We start from the raw sequence: 20,934 nt of genomic DNA, 5'->3' as shown, positions 1-20,934 counted from the left end.
ATTTGAGAATGCTTTGAATTTTGAGGTAAGAAGTGACTTTTGAACACTTTGTGTGTGTGTGTGTGAGACATTCTAAATTTAATGGCTTCATTTAAAAATAGCTGGTCAGGGAGAAGTACAGTTAGCCCGCCGCGTCTGTGGGTTCTGCATCTGCGCATTCAACCAACCACACATGGAAAACGTTCAGGAAAAAAATTCCAGGAAGTTCTAAAAAGCAAAACTTGAATTTGCCATCAGTGGGTAACTATTTCCATAGCATTTACACTGTATTTACAACTATTTACACTGCATTAGGTAGTATAAGTAATCTAGAGATGATTTCATGTGTATGGGAGGATGCATATAGGTCATGCAAATACTACACCATTTTATATAAGGGACTCGAGCATCCATGGATTTTGGTATCTTCATGGGTCCTGGGACAAAACCCCCGCAGATACCTAGGGGTGACTCTACATATAGTAAGCAATAAGTGTTAGCACATTATGTTTTAAAAACGCTTCTGTATCAAAATGTGAGACAGGTGTTTACAGGCATCTGACTACTTTAGTGAGGTATTAGGGGCATTTAAGTCCTCACCATGAAAAATGCATCTCTATATCTATGTGAAATTTCAAAGTTAAAATTCAAACGTATGGATAGCTCAATGGAGTGTTAAAGATTTTAGGGACTGTTAACTCTATTTCTGGGAATTATAAAATGTTAAATCTGAAAGGCACTACAGCCCGATCCCTTAAGACTACAGATGATGAAACTGAGGCCCAGAAGAGCTGAGTGACTCTTTAATGACAGAGGTAGGGTTAGAGTAGGCAGTGTGCCTGCCTTCCACCAGAGTGTCTTGTTGCCTAGGAGATGAGAAGGGTGAATTAGATCAACTCCAGTGTTTGTGGAGAGAAATAATACTACTATATTTCGAGAAATTTTAAGATGCACATTTTCTACCCACACTTTTAGGCCTCTTCCCCTAGGCTAACCACTACATTTCTTGAAAACAATTAGTAGTCCTTATATACATTACTTAGAGACCAATAATTGAGGACAAGAGATTTCTAGGGGTTAGGCAGTGAGAGAGGGTTATACATGGGGAAGTGAGCTCCACGAACAAAATAACTAGGGAATCCATGAGAAATAGGTCAGCAGGCTCAGAGCATTTAAAAGCTCCAAGGAGTACCACACACATTACAGCCTAAGTGAAGGGTCCCTCTGGAGTTGTGCACTGCACAGACCCTGTACCTTATGGTGCATCCCAATTGGGCTTGATCTTAAAACTGAATAAGTAATATACATCCTCATCCAGAGGCTAGGAGCCTGTGTCTTGAAACAGTGCTCTTCGGTCAGGCCACAGATAACCCCCAAGGAAGTCGGTGTATTTGCATTTTACTCCCTTTATTGTGCCATGAAATTCTGTACATAGTTTGTACTACTAATACTGAAAACTGTTTTTTCAACTCTATCACATAAAATTATGTTCAACAGTATTCAAATAATGAAAAACAATTTAAATACTAACATTCTGATTGACTTGACAACCTTATAATTTAAATGGAAGTGGTATTTAGCATTTTACGTTACTAGCATCTCTTATTTTAAGCTAAAGATAAATTATACCATTGCTGAGTTCCATAATTGATAGAGCGGACAACTAACACATTTTCCTTAAATAAAAATCAAGTGTTAAGATATCCTCAGGGACTTCCCTGGTGGCACAGTGGTTAAGAATCCGCCTGACAATGCAGGGGACACGGGCTCGAGCCCTGGTCTGGGAAGATCCCACATGCCACAGAGCAACTAAGCACATGTGCCACAACTACTGGGCCTGCGCCATACAGCCTGCAAGCCACAACTACTGAGCCTGTGTGCCACAACTACTGAAGCCCGTGCTCCTAGAGCCCGTGCTCCGCAGCAAGAGAAGTCACTGCAATGAGAAGCCCGTGCACCGCAACGAAGAGTAGACCCCACTCGCCACAACTATAGAAAGCCTGCGCGCAACGACGGAGACCCAACGCAGCCATAAATAAATAAATAAATTTATTGAAAAAAAAAAAGATATCCTCAGGTTGCTGTCAATTGTGCACTGGGAGGCAAGAAAATTGGGAGTATTTGCTTCAAGAAGTCTGTGTTGGGTGCCTCTCCTCAGGGTTCCCATAATCCCCTCTGCACAGCTCTTTGCAAACATCCTCCCAATGTGCTGCAATCACGGTTTTTAAACCTCTCTCTGGGACTCGCCTGAACTTCCTGAGGGCAGAACCACGTCTTTTTCATCATCACTGTATCCCCAGTGCCTGAATCAACTACAGCAAGAGTCACGTGAGTCTCCTCTGGATTCTGGAGGCTGGGATGCCCCAGCTTCAGCTACAGGTGCAGAGTCAGGACTTGGCAGTGCGAAGTTTCTAACTCTGCAGAAGAGCCACAGCGACCTTAAGGTGAGTGAGGGCAATTCTGCCTTGCGTGCTCTAAAGCAATCCAGCTAACAGTAGCTTTGGAGGAACCTGCACTTCCCAACAAGGCTCGAATATGGTCCAGTGTTGAACCTTTCTTTGGCAAAAGTTTAACTGTGATAAGCAAATGGCAGCTCACGTTTACTAAGCACTTTGTATGCGTTAACCTATTGAAGATGCATTTTGTTTGCTTGTTTGGAGTACAAGTAATCTTCCTCTTTTCCAATGAAAGTCAACAGAAAAATAGGCTTTACTTTTCATAGATTCAGTTTGGCTGGAATGGATAGCTTCCCCCTTCCCAGCTTTACTGAGGTATAACTGACGAAACAAAATTGTGAGATATTGGATTTGATATACATATACACTGTGAAAGGACTCTTTTCCATCTAGTAAATTAACATATCCATCACCTCACATACATATGTGTGTGTGTGTGTGTATGTATGTGTGTAGATGAGAACATTTAAGTTCTACTCTCTTAGCAATTTCAATTATACAATACAGTGTTACCAACTGTAGTCATGATATTATACATTAGATCCTCAGACCTTATTCATCTTATAACTGAAAGTATGTATTCTTACCAACCTCTCCCTATTTCACCCATATGCCCACCTCTGCAACCATCCTTGAACCCTGTTTCCAAGAGTTTGACGTTTTTTTAGATTCCACATATAATAATACCATGCAGTATCTGTCCTTCTCTGACTTACTTCACTTAGCATAATGCCCTCAAGGTCCATCCATGTTGTCGCAAACAGCAGGATTTCTTTCTTTCTCATGGCTGAATAATATTCCATTGCATTCGTGTGTGTGTGTGTGTGTGTGTGTGCGCGCGCGTGCGCGCGCGCGCACATCTTTAAGGAATGGGTAGCATTTAACTGCTAGAACAGGTGAGCTGTTTGGCCAGCACACCAACAAGGGGCTCTTCAGTAGTGTGGGGTAAGGTTCTCTGCAAGCCAAATAAAAGGCATTCTGTTGACTTGCCACGCAGATTCCTCTTCATGTCTTACAGATTTGAAAGTCAGTGTTAATAATCAAAAGGAGAAAGCGTGTCATCTTCTAACATGTTCTGACTTAAAGCATTTTTCTACATACGGATCGAAGAAAAAAATTTTAATTCAATAGTCTTCTTACAAGAAGATATCTTATAGCCCAAATCTGTTTTCTATTATGGAATTTAAAAGAGAGCATTACTTGAACAGTTGCATATGCAGCATTTCACCAAAGACACAAAAACTAGGCTTCTTTTCTTCCAAAGCTTCCCTAAACACACTATCAAAACATAGATTTACCACTTGAATCTAGAAAAGCAGAACCTACTTCCTGCCTTGTGTGATAAGACGAAAGCCGAAAGGTAAGAAGAATGAACGACCATGTGAGAGATGCGCTACGTGGTCTTTTAAAATTAGGTCTTTAATCTTCACTGGCACTTCTGAACCCAATGGTGCCACAACAGGCTCCTCATAAAAAGAGATAATAATCTTTACTGACCATAATAAGCTGTAAGTCTTAGAAGCACAAAGCAAAGAGTAAATAAATCATAAATTGAGCTTCAATTTTCAAGCACTGTGCTTTTTTTTTTTTTAATGCTGAATGTTAGAGTTTTACTCCTCTGTATATAGGATGAAGTTATTAAGTTTTCTGAAAAGATGGAATGGTTTAAATTCCATTCCACAACCTTCTCCTCTTTGTAGACCTGCCATTTGTTCTATGATACAACTCAGTGTTTATTGGTGGGCAATTTCACAGGTTAGCAAAGGCTGAACACTCACTAAAATGCAGCATATCAGTTTTAACAGCCCACCACGACATCAAGCTTACAAATTCCTTTTCCTTCTATTTCCAGAAGAGATTCAATTTCTCCTCCAGTGGTCTCCCCACCTCTTCACCCCAAAGCCGCCCACCTCCCCCATGCTTCCTTGAAGCCTAAAAACATTAAAAAGCTTCAAAGGATGAGGGTGGGGGGAATTTTTTGTGAGTGTTCTTAGATTCTCCAAAATCAAGGCAAATAAAAAACTATGACAAAAACAACAGCAACGACAAACCCAGGGACACAGATGGCCTCTCGACCTACTACTGTATGGTTATCTTTCTATTAAGGAGATAATTTTCGTCTGCGGTGTAGTTATTCCTACTCATCTGGTCCTATTCCAATTTGAATCCTACCACAGACTAAAATATGCCAAGATCTTTCATTAACATATCACAGATTTTCTTTTCATTATAAATCAAACTAAATAGGTCATGATCGCTTAATCAGTATGCAAAGTATTGCCTCTGGGATACCTGCAATACTCTGACAGCTGAAATTCTTTTTGGTGCTTTGAAATCTAATTTTATCCAATCTAACCTTACCCCAGTTCATCATTCCCCCACATCAAAATTTCATTGTATGAGGTACAGATATTGTTCTAGAATGGGTATCATGGACACTAATAGCAGGGATTTAAATATTCAAGGGAAAAATAGATTCTGCTTTTCTGTCTGCCCCCCTCCCCCCACCATATGATTAAGACTTTTCCCTTTCTCTCAGCAGCCAAGAAAAAATGGTGGGAGCAAGATGCTCTCCTGAAATTATGTTGCTGATAGACTCATGCCTCCCTCTTAAGAAAGAGATTTATTCTTCTTTACAAAGGAAAGTTCACATCATTCCTAAAGGTTAGTGAGTCCATGATCATCTGTATTTATTAACTAATCTCTGAGGAAATCTCATCTAGGTCTGCAGCTTTCAATGCATCAATATGTAGATGACTCTCAAATGTCCATTTCCATCCCTGACTTTTCCTCCGAGTTGCCCTGTCAATATATAAACTTGTTTATCTACTGGACATCTCAGACTGCACACAGCCAAAGCAGAATTCTTGGGTGTCCTCACCAGACCTGTTTCCTAGAAGAGCAAAAAGGCCTACAAAGTATCAGACACTGTTCTGCACTCATTTAATCCTCACTACCTATGATAGGTACTAATACGATCTCATTTCATGGAGGCAGGGGACCTAGATTTCAAACCAGGCAATTGGTTGGAGTCCGCAGCCCACCAGCTTAACCACAATGCTAAATCCCCACTGCTGTAACCAGTCTCAGTATTCACCCAGTAGCCCAAGTCAGAGACCTAACGTCACATTTGATCCCTCTATTTCCCTCAACCCCCCACATCCACACCACTGGGAAGTCCCATTGGGTCGACCTCCAGATCCTGTCCCCTCTCTGCTCATGACTCTCCATCACGACAACCTGGGCCATTGCAACAGTCTTATAAATGATTTTCTGGTTTCCATTCCTGCCTCTTCACAATCAATATTACACAAACCAACCAGAACGTTCTTTTTAAAAGGTGAATTAGAACAAGTCACTTCCTGCTGCAAATTCTCCAACGGCATCCAAAGCTCTTGGAATAAAATCCTCACTCCTCCCCTTGGCCTGGGAGGCCCCAGAGGCTCTGACCTCAAGCTCCTTTCACTACACTCCAGACACAGCCCTTTCTTCTGCTTCCTGAAACCTGTAAAGCTAGGTCTTGCCTCAGTGTCCTTGTGGCAATTTTTTCCTCAGCCTAAAAGCTCTTCCCCAGATCCTCTGTCATTCAGGTCTCAGCTCAAAGAAACCTCCCAGGACAGGATTTCCCTGTCAGGGACCCATCAAAGCAGCTTCCACCCTCTCCGGCAAGTCACTCTCTAGTACCTCAACCTATGCTGTCTTCATCATAGCGTCCCGACAGATCCTCATTTGTTTGCTGCTTGTTTCATGCCCTTTTCCCTTTCAACATTCATAGAGATTAGGAACTTTGTCCATCTTGTTGAATCCTGTATCCTGAGGGCTTAGATTAGCCCCTGGGTAATAATGCCTAATAGCAGACACTCACTAACACTTGTTGGGTAAACAAACTGTCAGGACCCCCCTAACAGCTTTCTATTGCCTGTGGATAAAGAATAACTCTGTTATAAACAGTTGCCACAAGCCCCGGCCCCTTCTCCCCACCACCTCAACAAGCCTAAGTAATTGGATGGATTTTCCTTAGGAGAAGGAGCCTTCTCTGCCAGCCTCAACCAGGCTGTGCCTGTGCGTCCCCCAGGACGTCCCTCCTGCCCCCCGTGGCCGGATTAAACTCCAAATCATCCTCCAGAGTTCTGCTTAAACATCTTACTCAAAAGAGCTTCCCTGAGACCCCAGGCAAGGTTCCATCCCCTGCTTTACATCCCCTACAATACCCTGGATTTGCCGTTACAACCCTGTCACACTTAGCTTTTAACCGGTTACTTGTAAAAACTTGTAAAATAAACAAAAACAAAACTGTTTTCCTGACCACGACTTTAAACTCGATAACCCCAGGGAATAACTCTGTTCTACTCATTCAACAAAAAGCTTGATACTAAGTGTACCGCCTGACTATAAAACCAGCTGGTTTTTTCAAACGTGGGAAAACAAGAAACTATATATTCTCCAGTGTGCAAAGAGGCTACAAGCCTTCCTTGAACTTGCCTGCTCTAATTCCACGTCTCAGGAAACCATGACCCATTCCCCTCACTCCCCCCGCCGCCTGCCCTGGCAGACCCAGAACAAACTGGCCACATCCTCTGCTCAGATATTCGCTGCTCCCTCCCTCCTCTCAGCAACAGAAGAGCCAGAATTGCCCTCCCTCCATTGGGTTCTCTTACCCTTGCAGTGTGGTCAGGGAGCCCAAGCAGAAAGGTCCTGCCTGGTTCTGACACCCCAGAAGGAAGTTCAGATCAAGTGACAAGAAAGCCCAGACCTGGATTAAATACAGAGGCCACCAGACCCAGGGAATTAGAGATGACTCGGCCTCACCCTATCAGGGCCATTAATTGGTATAGGCCACCAAAGTGCAAAGACAAAAAGCAAAACTACTGACAGATAAGCTCATTTAATTTAGTGCCTAAAATCCAGCTATCCTGAATTTTCAAGAGATTGTTCATATGGTGTTGGCGAGATATATATATATATATATATATATATATTTTTTTTTTTTTTCTTTTGCGGTACGTGGGCCTCTCACTGCTGTGGTCTCTCCCGTTGCAGAGCACAGGCTCCGGACGCGCAGGCCCAGCGGCCATGGCTCACGGGCCCAGCCGCTCCGCGGCATGTGGGATCTTCCCGGACTGGGGCACGAACCCGTGTCCCTTGCATCGGCAGGCGGACTCTCAACCACTGCGCCACCAGGGAAGCCCGATATATATTTTTTAAATTGATAAACATCAGTGTGTAGTTTCTTATCTTCTTCCATAATCATCAGGTTGGGGAAGGTTGGTTAACCTCTGGAGAGACACTGATGGGCTCCCTGGCTCCATCCTGCCCTACTCTGGACTGTGTCCTGACCCTTTCTGGATGAGCCCACGGGGTGCACATGCACAGATGCAGATAGAATTGCTAGGCTCTTAGAGCTGGAGAGAACATTCCCCTTTACATGGACACTAAGGGAACCACAGTGTGGAGACGTCAGGCTCCTCTTAGATCTAACTCCTCATGCAAAGGGTATCTTCACTAAGGTCTTAGATCTTAGTTCTCAGTAACCAGCAGGCAAACTTGGCCCCCAGCCAAACTGAAATAATTGCTCTCTATCATGGGTACCTTTTCTTACTACCAGGCCCCTCTACACCTGGGAGAAAAGTACCAGCAAAGAGAAAAATTGTTTCCCACTTAGATACTAGCAATGTATCTTTACCTTCCAAGGAGGAATACTAGGGAAGAAAATGCATAACACAAAGACAAAAATTTCTTGATGGTGGAATCTGGGGTCAAGGGATAGGAAGCTTCTGTGGTTTCTCCATCGGCCCCCAGCTCCCAACACACAAAAGGAAACACAATTGCATATGATGCGGGCACCTTCTTCGCTTTGGCACAAGACCCCCTGGCAAGCAAAATATTTTAAATCATTAGAGAAGTACCACAATAGTTAAATATTTCACATAATTTAAAAAGTAACGCCATGAAAGCATGATTGTAGAATACCCAAACCTATTCTGTACCTTGCCTAACATCAGACAGGAAGATAATGGCAAAGCTGAAAAACATTTCTGTTGGTCTAAGTAAGAAAAACTTGCTTCTCCTGTGTTTCTCCTTTACTCTCACATTACTATCAGACTCACAATACTTCTGACATCAGCTGTGGGGGGGTTTCCACACACCAAGCAATTCTGTGACACCAGCTGGGTGTCCTACAATTTAACTCAATTCTGACACTATCTACCTGGAGATCGAGTCAGATCCCACAGGTTAAGGGCTCACAGCCCCACAAGACTGCCCCCCCCATTCACCTCACTCCAGATGCCAATCGCAAGTCCAGATTATCACCAGTGCTTCTGACCAGTGGGCTATAAATCAGAGGTTCCCACAACCTCCTCCTTGAGTTCAATTAATTTGCTAGAGTGCCTCACAGAACTCAGGAAAACAGGTTTCTTACTGGGTTACCGATTTATTGTAAAAATGATATGATAAAAGATACAGATGTACAACCAGATGGAAGAGGCATGTGGGGATGGGTACCGAGCTTCCATTCTCTCTCCTGGCACGCCACCCTCCCGGCACCTCCATGTGTTCAGCAACCCTAAAGCTCTCCAAACCCCATATTTTTGAGATTTCTATGGAAGCTTCATCATGTAGGCATGATAGATCACTTCCAGCTCCTTTTCCCTCTCTAGAGAACGGGGCTGTGGGACTGACAGTTCCAAGCTTCTAATAATGGCTTGGTCTTTCTGGTGACCAGCCCTCATCCAGGAGTCCACCAAAAGTCACCTCATTAGAACCAAGGATACTGCTATCACCCAGGAAATTCCAAGGGATCTAGGAACTCTGTGTCAGGAACCAGGGTCAAAATGCAAATGTTAGAACAAAAGATGCTCCTGGTATAGGAAATTATAAGGGTTTTGGGAGCTCTGTGCCAGAAACCAGGGGCAGAAACCAATATATTCTATTATTTCATGAGGCCTTAACCCAGTTCTAACATTCCCTAGAGTAGTGGGGATAAAAGCACACCCCCAAACATGAGAGGTACAAACTTTTCTTTTCATGTAAATGGACAAAAAGTCTGTACAGTTTTTAAAGCTGTCAACCATTTTTTATAGTAACTCAAAATATGCAGTGAATGCCAAGTATTCTGAGGATTTAGAATTTTATGAAAAAACATAAGGAAAAAGTATATATTTAACAAATGTTAAAAAAATATATATATATATATAATGAAGAGAAAGAACTTTAAACTGTACAACTCCATAAAAGTAGTCTAAGTGAAAACAGAGTGTTGGTGAACAAAGTTTTATTTCATGAAGCTACTTTATAGAGTCTGCATCATGCAACATATTAATGATTATTCATATTTCCTTATTTTACTTCTGGAGGAAATATTTTTCCCTAGCCACCAGTATGAAATCAGCCTCATGGGAAAAAAAACTGAAGAGGCAAGACAGCAGGCTGAGTGAATTTTTTTTAAAGAAAAACATATACTTACGCAGTAGTAGTCTGCACGTCATGCCAGCTTCTGCTGAAGTTCTGTTTTAATTCATTCATCAAGTTCATGCCGAGTTTTTGTTTTATCTCAACCAGACGCCTTTCTTTCGCTGATAAAACTTGTCGTAATGTTGTAATTTCGTCTTCTAGCTACAGGTAGGAGGGAAAATGGTGGGGAAAGAGGTCAGACCAGCTGAAACACACACGGGTGCCCTCGGTGCTCCAAAGCAGCCTCTGCGCCCTCTTGTTCACATAGCCCAGTGCATGGCCTTGGCAAACACATCCTGTAGAGAAGACCATCTAATATTTAAAAATGAAAGTAGATTTTTTTAGCTTTAATAATTCTAAAAGAAATCACTACTCCTTGTAAAAAATTCACTCATACAGGGGCTTCCCTGGTGGCGCAGTGGTTTAGAGTCCGCCTGCCAATGCAGGGGGCACGGGTTCGTGCCCTGGTCCGGGAAGATCCCACATGCCACGGAGCAGTTGGGCCCGTGAGCCACGGCCACTGGGCCTGCGCGTCCAGAGCCTGTGCTCCGCAACAGCAGAGGCCACAACAGTGAGAAGCCCACGTACTGCAAAAAAAAAAAAAAAAAAAAAAATTCACTCATACAGCAAAATGTAAAGAAAATAAAAATCATGTGTAATCTACTAGGAAACAGCCACTGCTTAATTTTTTTGGTTTCTAATCATCTAAACGTTTTTCTAAAATTATACATAGATATAATTTTTGAAAAGACTGTTTTTGTAGTCTATGCCTAACAAGTTCTTTTAAAGTGTTATTAGTCAGTGTTGTTTATTTTTTGCCAACCACACCTAGCATATGTTGTGGTTTGCCAAGGTGGTGCCTCAGGAGAGAATGAACAAGGGAGGAGAGGATGTATGCAAGGGAGTGATTTGTACTGATTTTTCTTTTTAACAATCTTAATTGACATGTAGTTAACATACAATAAACTGTACACACGTAAAGTGTCCAATCTGTAAGTTTTGATATATGTATACTCCTTTGAAGTCATCGCCTTAATCAACATAGTAAAGAAATCACCACCTCCAAAAGTTTTCTAGTTCTTCTTTGTAATTCCTCCCTCCCTTTTCTCTTCCCTCACCCAGGCAGTCACTGATCTTTCACTGGAGTTTAGTTTGTATTTTCTGGAATTTAATATAAATTGAACTATACAGTATGAACTCATTCTTGCCTGACTTTGTTCACTCAATATAATAATTTGAAATCATTTGATTCATCCATGTTGCTGCATCATCAATGGCTTTTCCTTTTTTCTGCAGAGTAGTACTCCATTGTATGGATATACCACAGTTTGTTTTCTATTCAACTACTGAAGGATATTTGGGTTTGGCTAATGCAACTAAAGCTACTATTAACATTCATGTAGAAGTCTTTGTACTGATGTATCTCCTGTTTCCCCTGTGTTAGCACAACAGTAAATCTCTCCAGCATCATAAAATTGCTCTTGTACACTCTGGAAAACAGTATGGAGATTCTTTTAAAAATTAAAAATAGAACTCTCATATGATCCAGGAATTCCACTTCTGAGGATTTATCCAAAGAAAATAAAAACACTAGCTCAGAAAAGATACATGTACCCCCCCACATGTTCATTGCAGCATTATTAACAATAGCTAAGATATGGAAATAACCTAAGTGTCCATTGATAGATAAATGGATAAAGAAGATATTTTACATACACACACACACACACACACACACACACACACATACAGAAATATTATTCAGCCATTTTAAAACGAAGGAAATCTTGCCATTTAAAACATGAATGGACCTTGAGGGCAATATGCTAAGTAAAAGAAGTCAGACAGAGAAAGACAAATACCATATGACTGTATGATCTCATTTATACGTGGAATCTTAAAAAAACCACCAACCCCACAGATAAAGAGAATAGACTGGTGGTTGCCAGAGGCAAGGGAGGGGGGTGGGTGAAATGGGTGAAGGGGATCAAAAGGTATAAACTTCCTGTTATAAAATAAATAAGTCATGAAAAAATTGCTCTTGCAAATCTAATTTCTAACAAAGGAATTCTGTAAAATACCCAGATTTTAGAGAGCATTGCTATATTTTGTGAAAATAATTTTGAACCTCCTCAAAGTCTTTGATTCCAGTTATCATACTTTATTCTATTGTCACACTCTGTAACATATTGCCCTGGTAATATTGCTTAAATTTACATCTTGGTTTTCTGAAAAGTATAAATATTTGTGACTTTCTTTGTGAAGCCAGAAGAGAATCAATAGTACTCCCTTAGTATCCCACACGCACAGAGGTAAAAAAAAAAAAAGTGCCTGACACTTTACAAGATTATTATTTTTTTTAATGGAGATCTGTGTCTCATTTACATTCTAAGTGTCACTCTACTTCTGACCACAAGGAGCATCACTAACCCTGTCAGTCATCTTGCAAATGTGTTCCTTGGGTCACCAGAGACGTAGCTGCTAAAAAACACATCTCAACAATGACAGTTACCTTTGCAAAAATTAGTCCTTTTTATTAGAGCAAGGAAGATTTTACCGCAATGGTGAACAGACAAAAATAGCATTGTAAACCTTCATATTCACAAAAAATCACTTAAGCAAAACAGGCAGAAATACTGAATCAAGCATCTTAAATAATCTAGTAGAAAAGAACAATATCTTGGAGCTTTTAATATCAGCAAAATGTCCTAATAATCTAACATTATCCATTTTTTTTATGGTTATGGAACATTTCTTGTATGTTCATGGAAATCTTTCTGAAATGAATTTCACCTTCCATAAACATGTTATAATCAATAGCACCCTGTCTTTTCTTGATGAGCAAGAGTCTTCAGTATGCAGACATATACTCATTACTGCAAAAGGAGTGTACGTAGGTACCACCAAGGGGGATTATGTTTTTAGTCTTTCCATTAAATGAGAACATACTGTCATTTATTTGATTATTTTTGGCGGTACGCGGGGCTCTCACTGTTGTGGCCTCTCCCGTTGCAGAGCACAGGCTCCGGACGCGCAGGTCCAGCGGCCATGGCTCATGGGCCCAGCTGCTCCATGGCATGTGGGATCTTCCCAGACCGGGGCACAAACCCGTGTCCCCTGCATCGGCAGGCGGACTCTCAACCACTGCGCCACCAGGGAAGCCCAGACACTGTCATTTTAAAGTCAAACCCTTCTATCCTTTTGTTCTCATGTTATATTCCACTTTTTCATCTTTGTCAATGTGTTCTTCTGCATTTAGTTTGCTGCCTAAGATTTCTCAAGGTTGTATCTCTATCTCTCTTACCATAGAAAATACATGGGCTTCATTTCTGCCTTTTATTCTGTATTAGAAAGACCTTTTTGGCTTTCTTTCAGTTTGGGTGACTGAAATGACTAGGAATCTGGTTTTGTACATATATCAGGTATTACTGTAGTTTCCAACTTGTAACAAAATTAATGGGAAGTTTTTTAACTTGCAAAAAGAAATGAAAGATGTAGAGAAGAAGAAAGAGGTTTAAACAACTTGGTATTCTCAATCTTATATCTATGGAACCCCAGAAATTTATTCAAAACTATGGGGGACAGTAAGATATTCATTAGTTATTTGGGGGTGGGAGGAGTGGGTAAAGTATTCACAATTTTCTAATGAAATCCACAATCCCAAAAAGTGATAGAAACACTGAAGTGACCAATTTACCAAACAACATCCTAAAGAAAGATAAAATTCCACACCTAATAATTTAAAAATCGAAGCATACATTAAAAGGCATTTGTAGAGAAAAAACTTCTAATGATGGAAACATGAACTCAGTTACTCTGTTGGGTCTATTGTCAGGTTCTATAATGAAAGTCTCACCATTTCAATAAAATGTAAGGCTCACACTTCTTAAAGCTTTCATTTATTTATCAGTGATCTAAATATATGCCAAAATATCTATGAAGCAAAACCCAGAAGGTGAAAAAACAGATAATCTTAAATTACATTAACATGCCAGACTGAAAATGGCCAATCTCATCTCTCTCAGCAGAGCAGAGAGTCCTGACACAGCAGAAAGGCCTTTAATCACAAATGGTTTAAATGACAATCCTGGTGAGATTCATTCACTTATTTGACTAATGAGAATTTTTGGCCTAGTTACACCAGTGGTTCTCAATTTCAGTTTATATAAAAGTCACTCAGAGAGCACATTTAAAATGCAGATTCCAGAAGTAGGCCCCTTTAAATGCCCTAAGATTCTGATATCTCAAATTTGGTGAGGCCAGCCTACATATATTTTTTAACAAGCACCCCCAGTTATTCTGATGCAGGTAGTATGCAAATTCTACATTGTAAGTACCTCTGCAGCCATATCAAATTCGTTTTGGAATGAGCTGGAGTGCAGGTAAATCATCAATTAAAGTATTTAAGATATCCTTTCCCCTTTAATTTTAAATTAATCATATCTTCACTAGAAACTGATAGTCTGGTTCTTTGGTTTCTTGACCCCTTAGAAGATCTTTTTTTTTTTTTTTTTTCGTGGTACGCGGGCCTCTCACCGTTGTGGCCTCTCCCATTGCGGAGCACAGGCTCTGGACCCGCAGGCTCAGCGGCCATGGCTCACGGGCCCAGCCACTCCGCGGCATGTGGGATCTTCCCGGACCGGGGCACGAACCCGTGTCCCCTGCATCGGCAGGCGGACTCCCAACCACCGTGCCACCAGGGAAGCCCAGAAGATCTTCTTATAGGATAAATATTTATGCACAAGATTAGATATTTCAACTTGATTACTCAGATATGAATGAATAGGAATGAAAGTGTTGGTGAGGATGTGGAGAAATTGAAACCCTTGTTCATTGCTGGTGAGAATGAAAAATGGTTCAGTCACTGCGGAAAACAGTCTCTCAGTTTCTCAAAAAGTTAAACATGGAATTACCATATGACACAGCACTCCTGCTCCTAGGCATATTCTCCAAAGAATTGAGAACAGGTACTCAAATAAATACATGTATATGCATGCTCAAAACAGCACTGCTCACAATAGCCAAAAGGTGAAAACAACCCAAATATTCATCAAAGGACGAATGGATAAACAAATTGCAGTATATACATAAAATGGAATATTATTCAGTGGTAAAAATGAATGAAGTACTGATATAAGCTACAACACAGGTGAACCTCAAAAACACCAGGCTAAGTGAAATAAAGCCAGCCACTAAAGGTCACCTACTGTATGATGCCATTTACATGAACTATCTAATCCATAGAGACAGAATGCAGGCTGATGGCTGCAGAGAAGAAAGAGAAATAGGAAGCAACTGCTTCGCGGGTATGGGGTTCCCTTTTGGGACGATTAAAATGTTTTGGGGCTGGACAGAGGTGGTAGTTACACAACACTGTAAGTTTCTAAATGCCATTGAATGGTTCAATTTAAAATAATTTTATGCTATGCCAATTTATTTCAATAAAAAATAAAAAAATTATAAATTAAGTAATGAGTTAGCTTCAATATGAAATTTATACTAGAAGATTGAAAGCTTACTTTTCTATTTAATCTGCTATATTACATAAAATATCTAACTTAAATCCAGAAAAAGAAATACTTTTATAAACTATTAAGTATCAGTATGATGTTTAGGAGTAAGAGCATTTGGTCTCTTGTACACACTGCTTCAAGTCCTACCACTTCTCCTGGTTTACTCCTGCCTTGGCTAAGAATATGGAAGAATTAAAATTCAAATTCAAATAATATCTGGGAGGGTGTGACAGGCCATGGGGTGCCCAGACATTTGGTCAAACATTATTCTGGGTGTGTCTGTGAGGGTTAGTCTGCATGAGATTAACATTTGAATTGGCAGACTGAGTAAAGCAGATTGCTCTCCCAAAGTGGGTGGGCCTCATCTAATCAGTTGAAGACCTATATAGAACAAAAAGGCTGACCCTACCTTGAGTAAAAGGGAACTCTATCTGCCTGTCTGCTTTTGAGATGGGCCACTGTTTTGTCTTGTTGTTGTTTGTTTTTTTGTTTTTTCCTGCCTTCAGATTCAAACTGTAACATTGGCTCTTCCTAGGCCTTCAGACTGGAGCCACACAATCAGCTAAGTCCTTATAATAAATCTCTTTCTATATACATATATATATATATATATATATATCCTATTGGTTCTGCTTCTCTGCGGAACCCTGATTAACACAGAGGGGTGTTACAATAAGACAGTATTGGTTGTGAAGACTTTAGTTGTTCACTAGCTCAGTCCAGAAAAAATGAAAGTCTTGAAGGAAAAAAACTGAGAGAGGAAGGAAGAGCTTAGGGCACTTCTTTGGAAAGGCTAAGAGACGGGTGGCTTGAGGGCACTGTGTGCTTTTCTTGGGGAACGACACACTGAGCAACAGCCACTGTCTATTTGATGATGCTGTCTGGTATTTTTCCTACTCCTAGTAATGCCCATTTTTCTTGAGTCATTTTATCTAGGGGACATTGGCAGTACTTGATTGTTATATAATCATAAATTTATGGTTCTAATGCTAACACTTCATCCTTTTCAAAAGGCAAGCCACATTATAGAATACTGAGCATCAAATGCAGCTTAGCGAGATGAAAGTGGGAGTGGGATGTTAGTAGCACAGAAATATTGAGCAAGTTTATCTAAAAAGGGAGAATGGAAAAAACAACCCACAGAATAGATGCATAAAAACCTCAGAAAAGATGTTAGGAGCAGCTGGTAATAAGACTAATGAGAACAAATATCTGAAACAAAATAATATTTCTTTATATATTGACAAGATTTGTAAAAAAAAAAATATTCTTCTTCCAGTATTCACAAATATAAATGTTTGTTGGTGCTATGATTCAAGTTAATTATAAATCTTAATTGCTCACCTTCTGTGCACAAACCACTGCACCAGATCGGAAGTGATATTGGCCCCGCATTGAAGGAACTTTTAAAAACACACTTATTGCGTGAACATGATAATAAACTCGAGACTGAACTGTGTTAACGACAGATTCCTCTTTTAAGATGCAGACCTCGGCTAAGATGTAGCCCCTTGGCCAATACTGGCTTATTTTATGTCTCTCCCCACAAGGACAGGTCTTCTGCCAGCACTTGGTAAGCACAACAGTGCGCTGGCTGTGCGGCTGAATGGGGTTACAGGCTCGCCTGAAGTCTAAGGGCGCCCTCCTGAGAATACAGACCACAAAACAGTGCAGGGTAAAGCAGTGGGGTGGGGATCCAGCACAGTCAGCAAACAGTAGGAGAATCTGAGGAAACGAGGGAGAGGAGTGTACAGAAGAGGAGAGCGGGTGCCTGGAACACCCCAAGACCCCTCTAAGCAAAGCAATCAGACATAAGAAGTCCTCCTACACGAAGCTCTTGCTTTGGATCATGCCCACAACTGACTGCCTGATTCAAAAGCAGTCTAATAGGCTGACCTGTGAGGTGTCCTGTTACCCAAGTGCCTAACAGACCCAGTAGGATCTTCCCTCAAACAGAGAGGGGTTGCTTATGACCAGGGGCCCCAGAGGAATATCTGTGGAGAATTGAGGCAGAGAAGCTGAGCTGTCTGCACGATGTCTCAGTTCTTCATAGGGCCAGCCGTGGGACTGCTGAGATGTCCGTGATGCAATTAAACCCTAGCATTTACGGTAATCTGAATGCATGTGTGATATGAAAGAACCTAATTTGTGGTGTGTGTGTGTGTGTGTGTGTGCGCGCATGTACGCTGTGAAAGGGCAGAGAAAGTGGATTTAAGAGAATAATGAGCAGAAAACAGAGGTGACACAGATGGAGGGAGAAGAAATGGAAATGTGAAGAGGAAAAATAGGAAAGATCCCCTCCTTTGCTTTTTGCTGGGCCTGAGGCAAACAGCTGTGCCCAGTGCCCCTGGAGGTTACACTGCTACCTTTGGCAAGACATGGTGCTTCTCCACCCCTGAGGAATCCAGAAATAAGAGACAGGAAGCATGGAGGCTAATGCATCCTAAAGGATGAAAACATCAATCCTGGTAATGTGAAAAAGTAACAAGGAGTCTGGTGTTATTTTCAGAAGTCAGGCTTAAAAAGTCTTAGGAATGAGACACACTGGAGGGTCATTAATGTGGCCAAATGAGACAAGAATGTGTGAAAACACTGGTTTTTTATATTCATGGGGGCATCCATTGAGAACCAAGGCTTACTGTTTCTTGATCATAAACATAATACTTGCTCATTGTTGAAAGTTTAGAAAATACAGCATGCAGGCACACAAAAAACACAGATGTATGTACGTGTGTGTGTGTATATATATATCCCAGTAATCCCAGAACTGAGAAAAATCAAGTCATTTTATAAAAGTTGGTCTGTTACAGAGGTTGTGTATGAACTTAAACTTGGATGATAACAGTGAAGGAGTTAAATTTCAGTTTAGAATCAGTTAGCTGATGACAGTCTGCAGAATATAACTTTTGTCAACACAATTGACAGGAACAAGTCATAATCCAGGATTCCAGGCCCTAAGAAAACGTGGAGCTCAGATATTCTCTGTTTAGGTTGACTTTGGTCCATCCACTCTGGCAGGTATGGCCAATCTGAAATAAACGAGGTGGCTCTGGATCAGTGGCCACAGACAGGTCCAGCTAAAGAACCAGGCTATTTGATCTGAGGCACTGTCCTTACTAACATAATTTCTGCTGTACTAGAAGAACAAGCTGCTCCTTCATTTTATCATGAGGTTATTCTAGGGTGTGTCTTAGGAAAGCACCTGAAATGTCTTTAGTATTATTATGAGCTGTCATAAACACACACTATCAGAACCTTAGAGCTTGGAGAGTCTGGGGTGGACACAGCGGGGTGAAGCTTAATTTAAAGCTGTGTCTCCAGCCTGTAGAAGAGGCCAGAGGAAGAAGACAAGCCTTGATTCCAGCTGGACCAGGAGCTTCCTACCCTCTGGGCCAGGGATTCAAATGGGGAGGAATGCTGGCCCCTTCCCCTCTTGCCTTACTGCTTCTTCTACTTGAGAAGCTCCCTTCTCCTGCCCTTTCCTCCTACAATGTAAACGCTCCCTAGCAAAGTATTTAAGAGGTAGCAAAGTGTATGTAGTGGGTGCTACGAACAAATGGCTTTAACGAAGAGTTGTCTTCACGACAAGCCAGGCACCCTCCTCATCTCTAGGTCCAGATGCCCACGGCAACTACACAAGCTCTAATGAAGCCTAAAGTCATCATAGCTTCCCTCTCTACCGCCGGAGCTTTATTCTTCTAAAAAAGAGTACATCAACTTAATAAATTCAGTTGCTTCTATGAATGGAGTTTTCATTATAAACATAAATCCCTTCACAGTATTTGTTGAGCTAAGCTGCTGACCTAAAACAACAACTGCTCTTCAAAGGCAGCTTGCGACTGTACCAAGGTCTTGAAGGAATTCCATAAGGTTTGTAAGTGATTTATTGCCCCCACAGCATTGTGATACTAAGAAGAGTAAGAGGTGCATATTTACAACTAATTATTGTTGCTTAAGCAGCATAACCGTTTGTTTTCCCATGGCCACCAATGGATAATGGACAATTAGCATTACAAAAATACCTCAGAAAAATGAATCATCTTACAATATATCACTTATTAAATCTTATTAAATGGAAGACAACATAATTGTAATATGCAACTTATATCAACTAACAATAATTCTCAGGATTTGGAGACAGACATAGCAACAATAAGAAGATTACTAAACATACCTGAACTAGTTCTGCCTTTAATTCTTCTTTTTCCTCCTCAGAGAGCATGCTAGGGAAGTCAGCACTGGCTACTGTGTCTTCATCTCTTCCTTGCAGTGGTTCAGTCTCCAACAAACCTTTAGGCAAGATTGGGAAAACATAACGCAAGTTAAAAAATGAATTTAGGGCTTCCCTGGTGGCGCAGTGGTTGAGAGTCCGCCTGTCGATGCAGGAGACACGGGTTCGTGCCCCGGTCCGGGAAGATCCCACATGCTGTGGAGTGGCTGGGCCCCTGAGCCATGGCCGCTGAGCCTGCGCGTCCGGAGCCTGTGCTCCGCAACGGGAGAGGCCACAACAGTGAGAGGCCCATGTACCGCAAAAGAAAAAAAAAAAAAAGAATGTTTCTTCATCAAAAACACTAACTGTATGGAAAATAAAAAGACAAGCCACTAATGGAAGAAGATATCTCCCAGATGTAGAACTAGCAAAATTAGTTCCCAGAATAAACAGAATTCCTACCAACCCACATAAACAATGGAAATAACCCAATAGAAACATGGGCCAAAAAACCCAAACAGATTCATTACAGGGAGAAATCACAAGTGGTTAATAAATCCCGAATAACATGCTCAACCTCATTGATATTCCAGGAAATACAAATTAAAACATTTCATACCCACTGGATTAGCAAAAAGTTAAAAGTTTGATGATATTAATAAAAGTTGATGACTATGTAGAGGATGGAAACTCTGATCCACTGCTTGTAAAAATATAAACAGATACAAATAACTTGAAAAAAATGTATCATTATCTAGTAAAGTTGAACATTCACACACCCTACAATCCAGCATTCCACACCTATGGATATACCCAAGACACTCATACATCAGTACCTGAGGTCATTAATAAGAACTTTCATGGTAGCAAAAAACTGTAAATCAGCAAAAGTCTATCAACAGGAGAACATAAAAGCACACCGTGGTCATTTACACCAAGAAAACTCGACCCTAGTGAAATGAGTCAACTACAGCCATGCACGCCACATGGGTGAAACTCAGAAACAAGATGCTGAGTGAAAAACACAGGTTGCAGAAGAATAATAAAGCATAATTGCACATATATGAAGTCCTCAAACACACAAACTAAATAAAATACTGTTTAGGAATAAAAGTAAAAAGACAAGCAAGGCTATGGTAAAAAATTCAGGACCATGGTTTTCTCTGAGGAGTGGGAGAGACCAGTTTCAATGCTAAGTATTTCTTTTTCATAAGTAATACCTGTTCGTTGTAAAAGATAATAACATAAAATGACCCATTAGTCATTAAAATTCCTATTAATCACACTACCCAGAAATAATGATCATTTTGTCCATCCTTTCTGG

General features: G+C 40.9%; 1 protein-coding gene across 2 annotated transcripts in view; it reads right to left on the bottom strand.

Moving 5' to 3' along the window:
• TPD52L1 (TPD52 like 1) overlaps positions 1-20,934 on the bottom strand; it is a 107,879-nt gene that overhangs the window by 27,263 nt on the left and 59,682 nt on the right. For both annotated transcript variants that reach the window (XM_089921979.1, XM_030760303.2), the window contains exons 2-3: positions 19,575-19,690; positions 9,901-10,049 (exon numbers count right to left, since the gene is read on the bottom strand). In XM_089921979.1, coding sequence (XP_089778105.1) covers positions 9,901-10,049; positions 19,575-19,690 — 265 coding nt within the window. The remainder of the gene's footprint in view (positions 1-9,900; positions 10,050-19,574; positions 19,691-20,934) is intronic.

Source organism: Delphinapterus leucas, chromosome 12 (assembly GCF_059928025.1).
Source record: "Delphinapterus leucas isolate spDelLeu-1000000601 "Yukka" chromosome 12, BTC_Dleu_Yukka2, whole genome shotgun sequence".
Classification (NCBI taxonomy): domain Eukaryota; kingdom Metazoa; phylum Chordata; class Mammalia; order Artiodactyla; family Monodontidae; genus Delphinapterus; species Delphinapterus leucas.
Note: the sequence above shows the minus strand (reverse complement) of the source record. Positions and strands in the feature narration are given on the sequence as shown.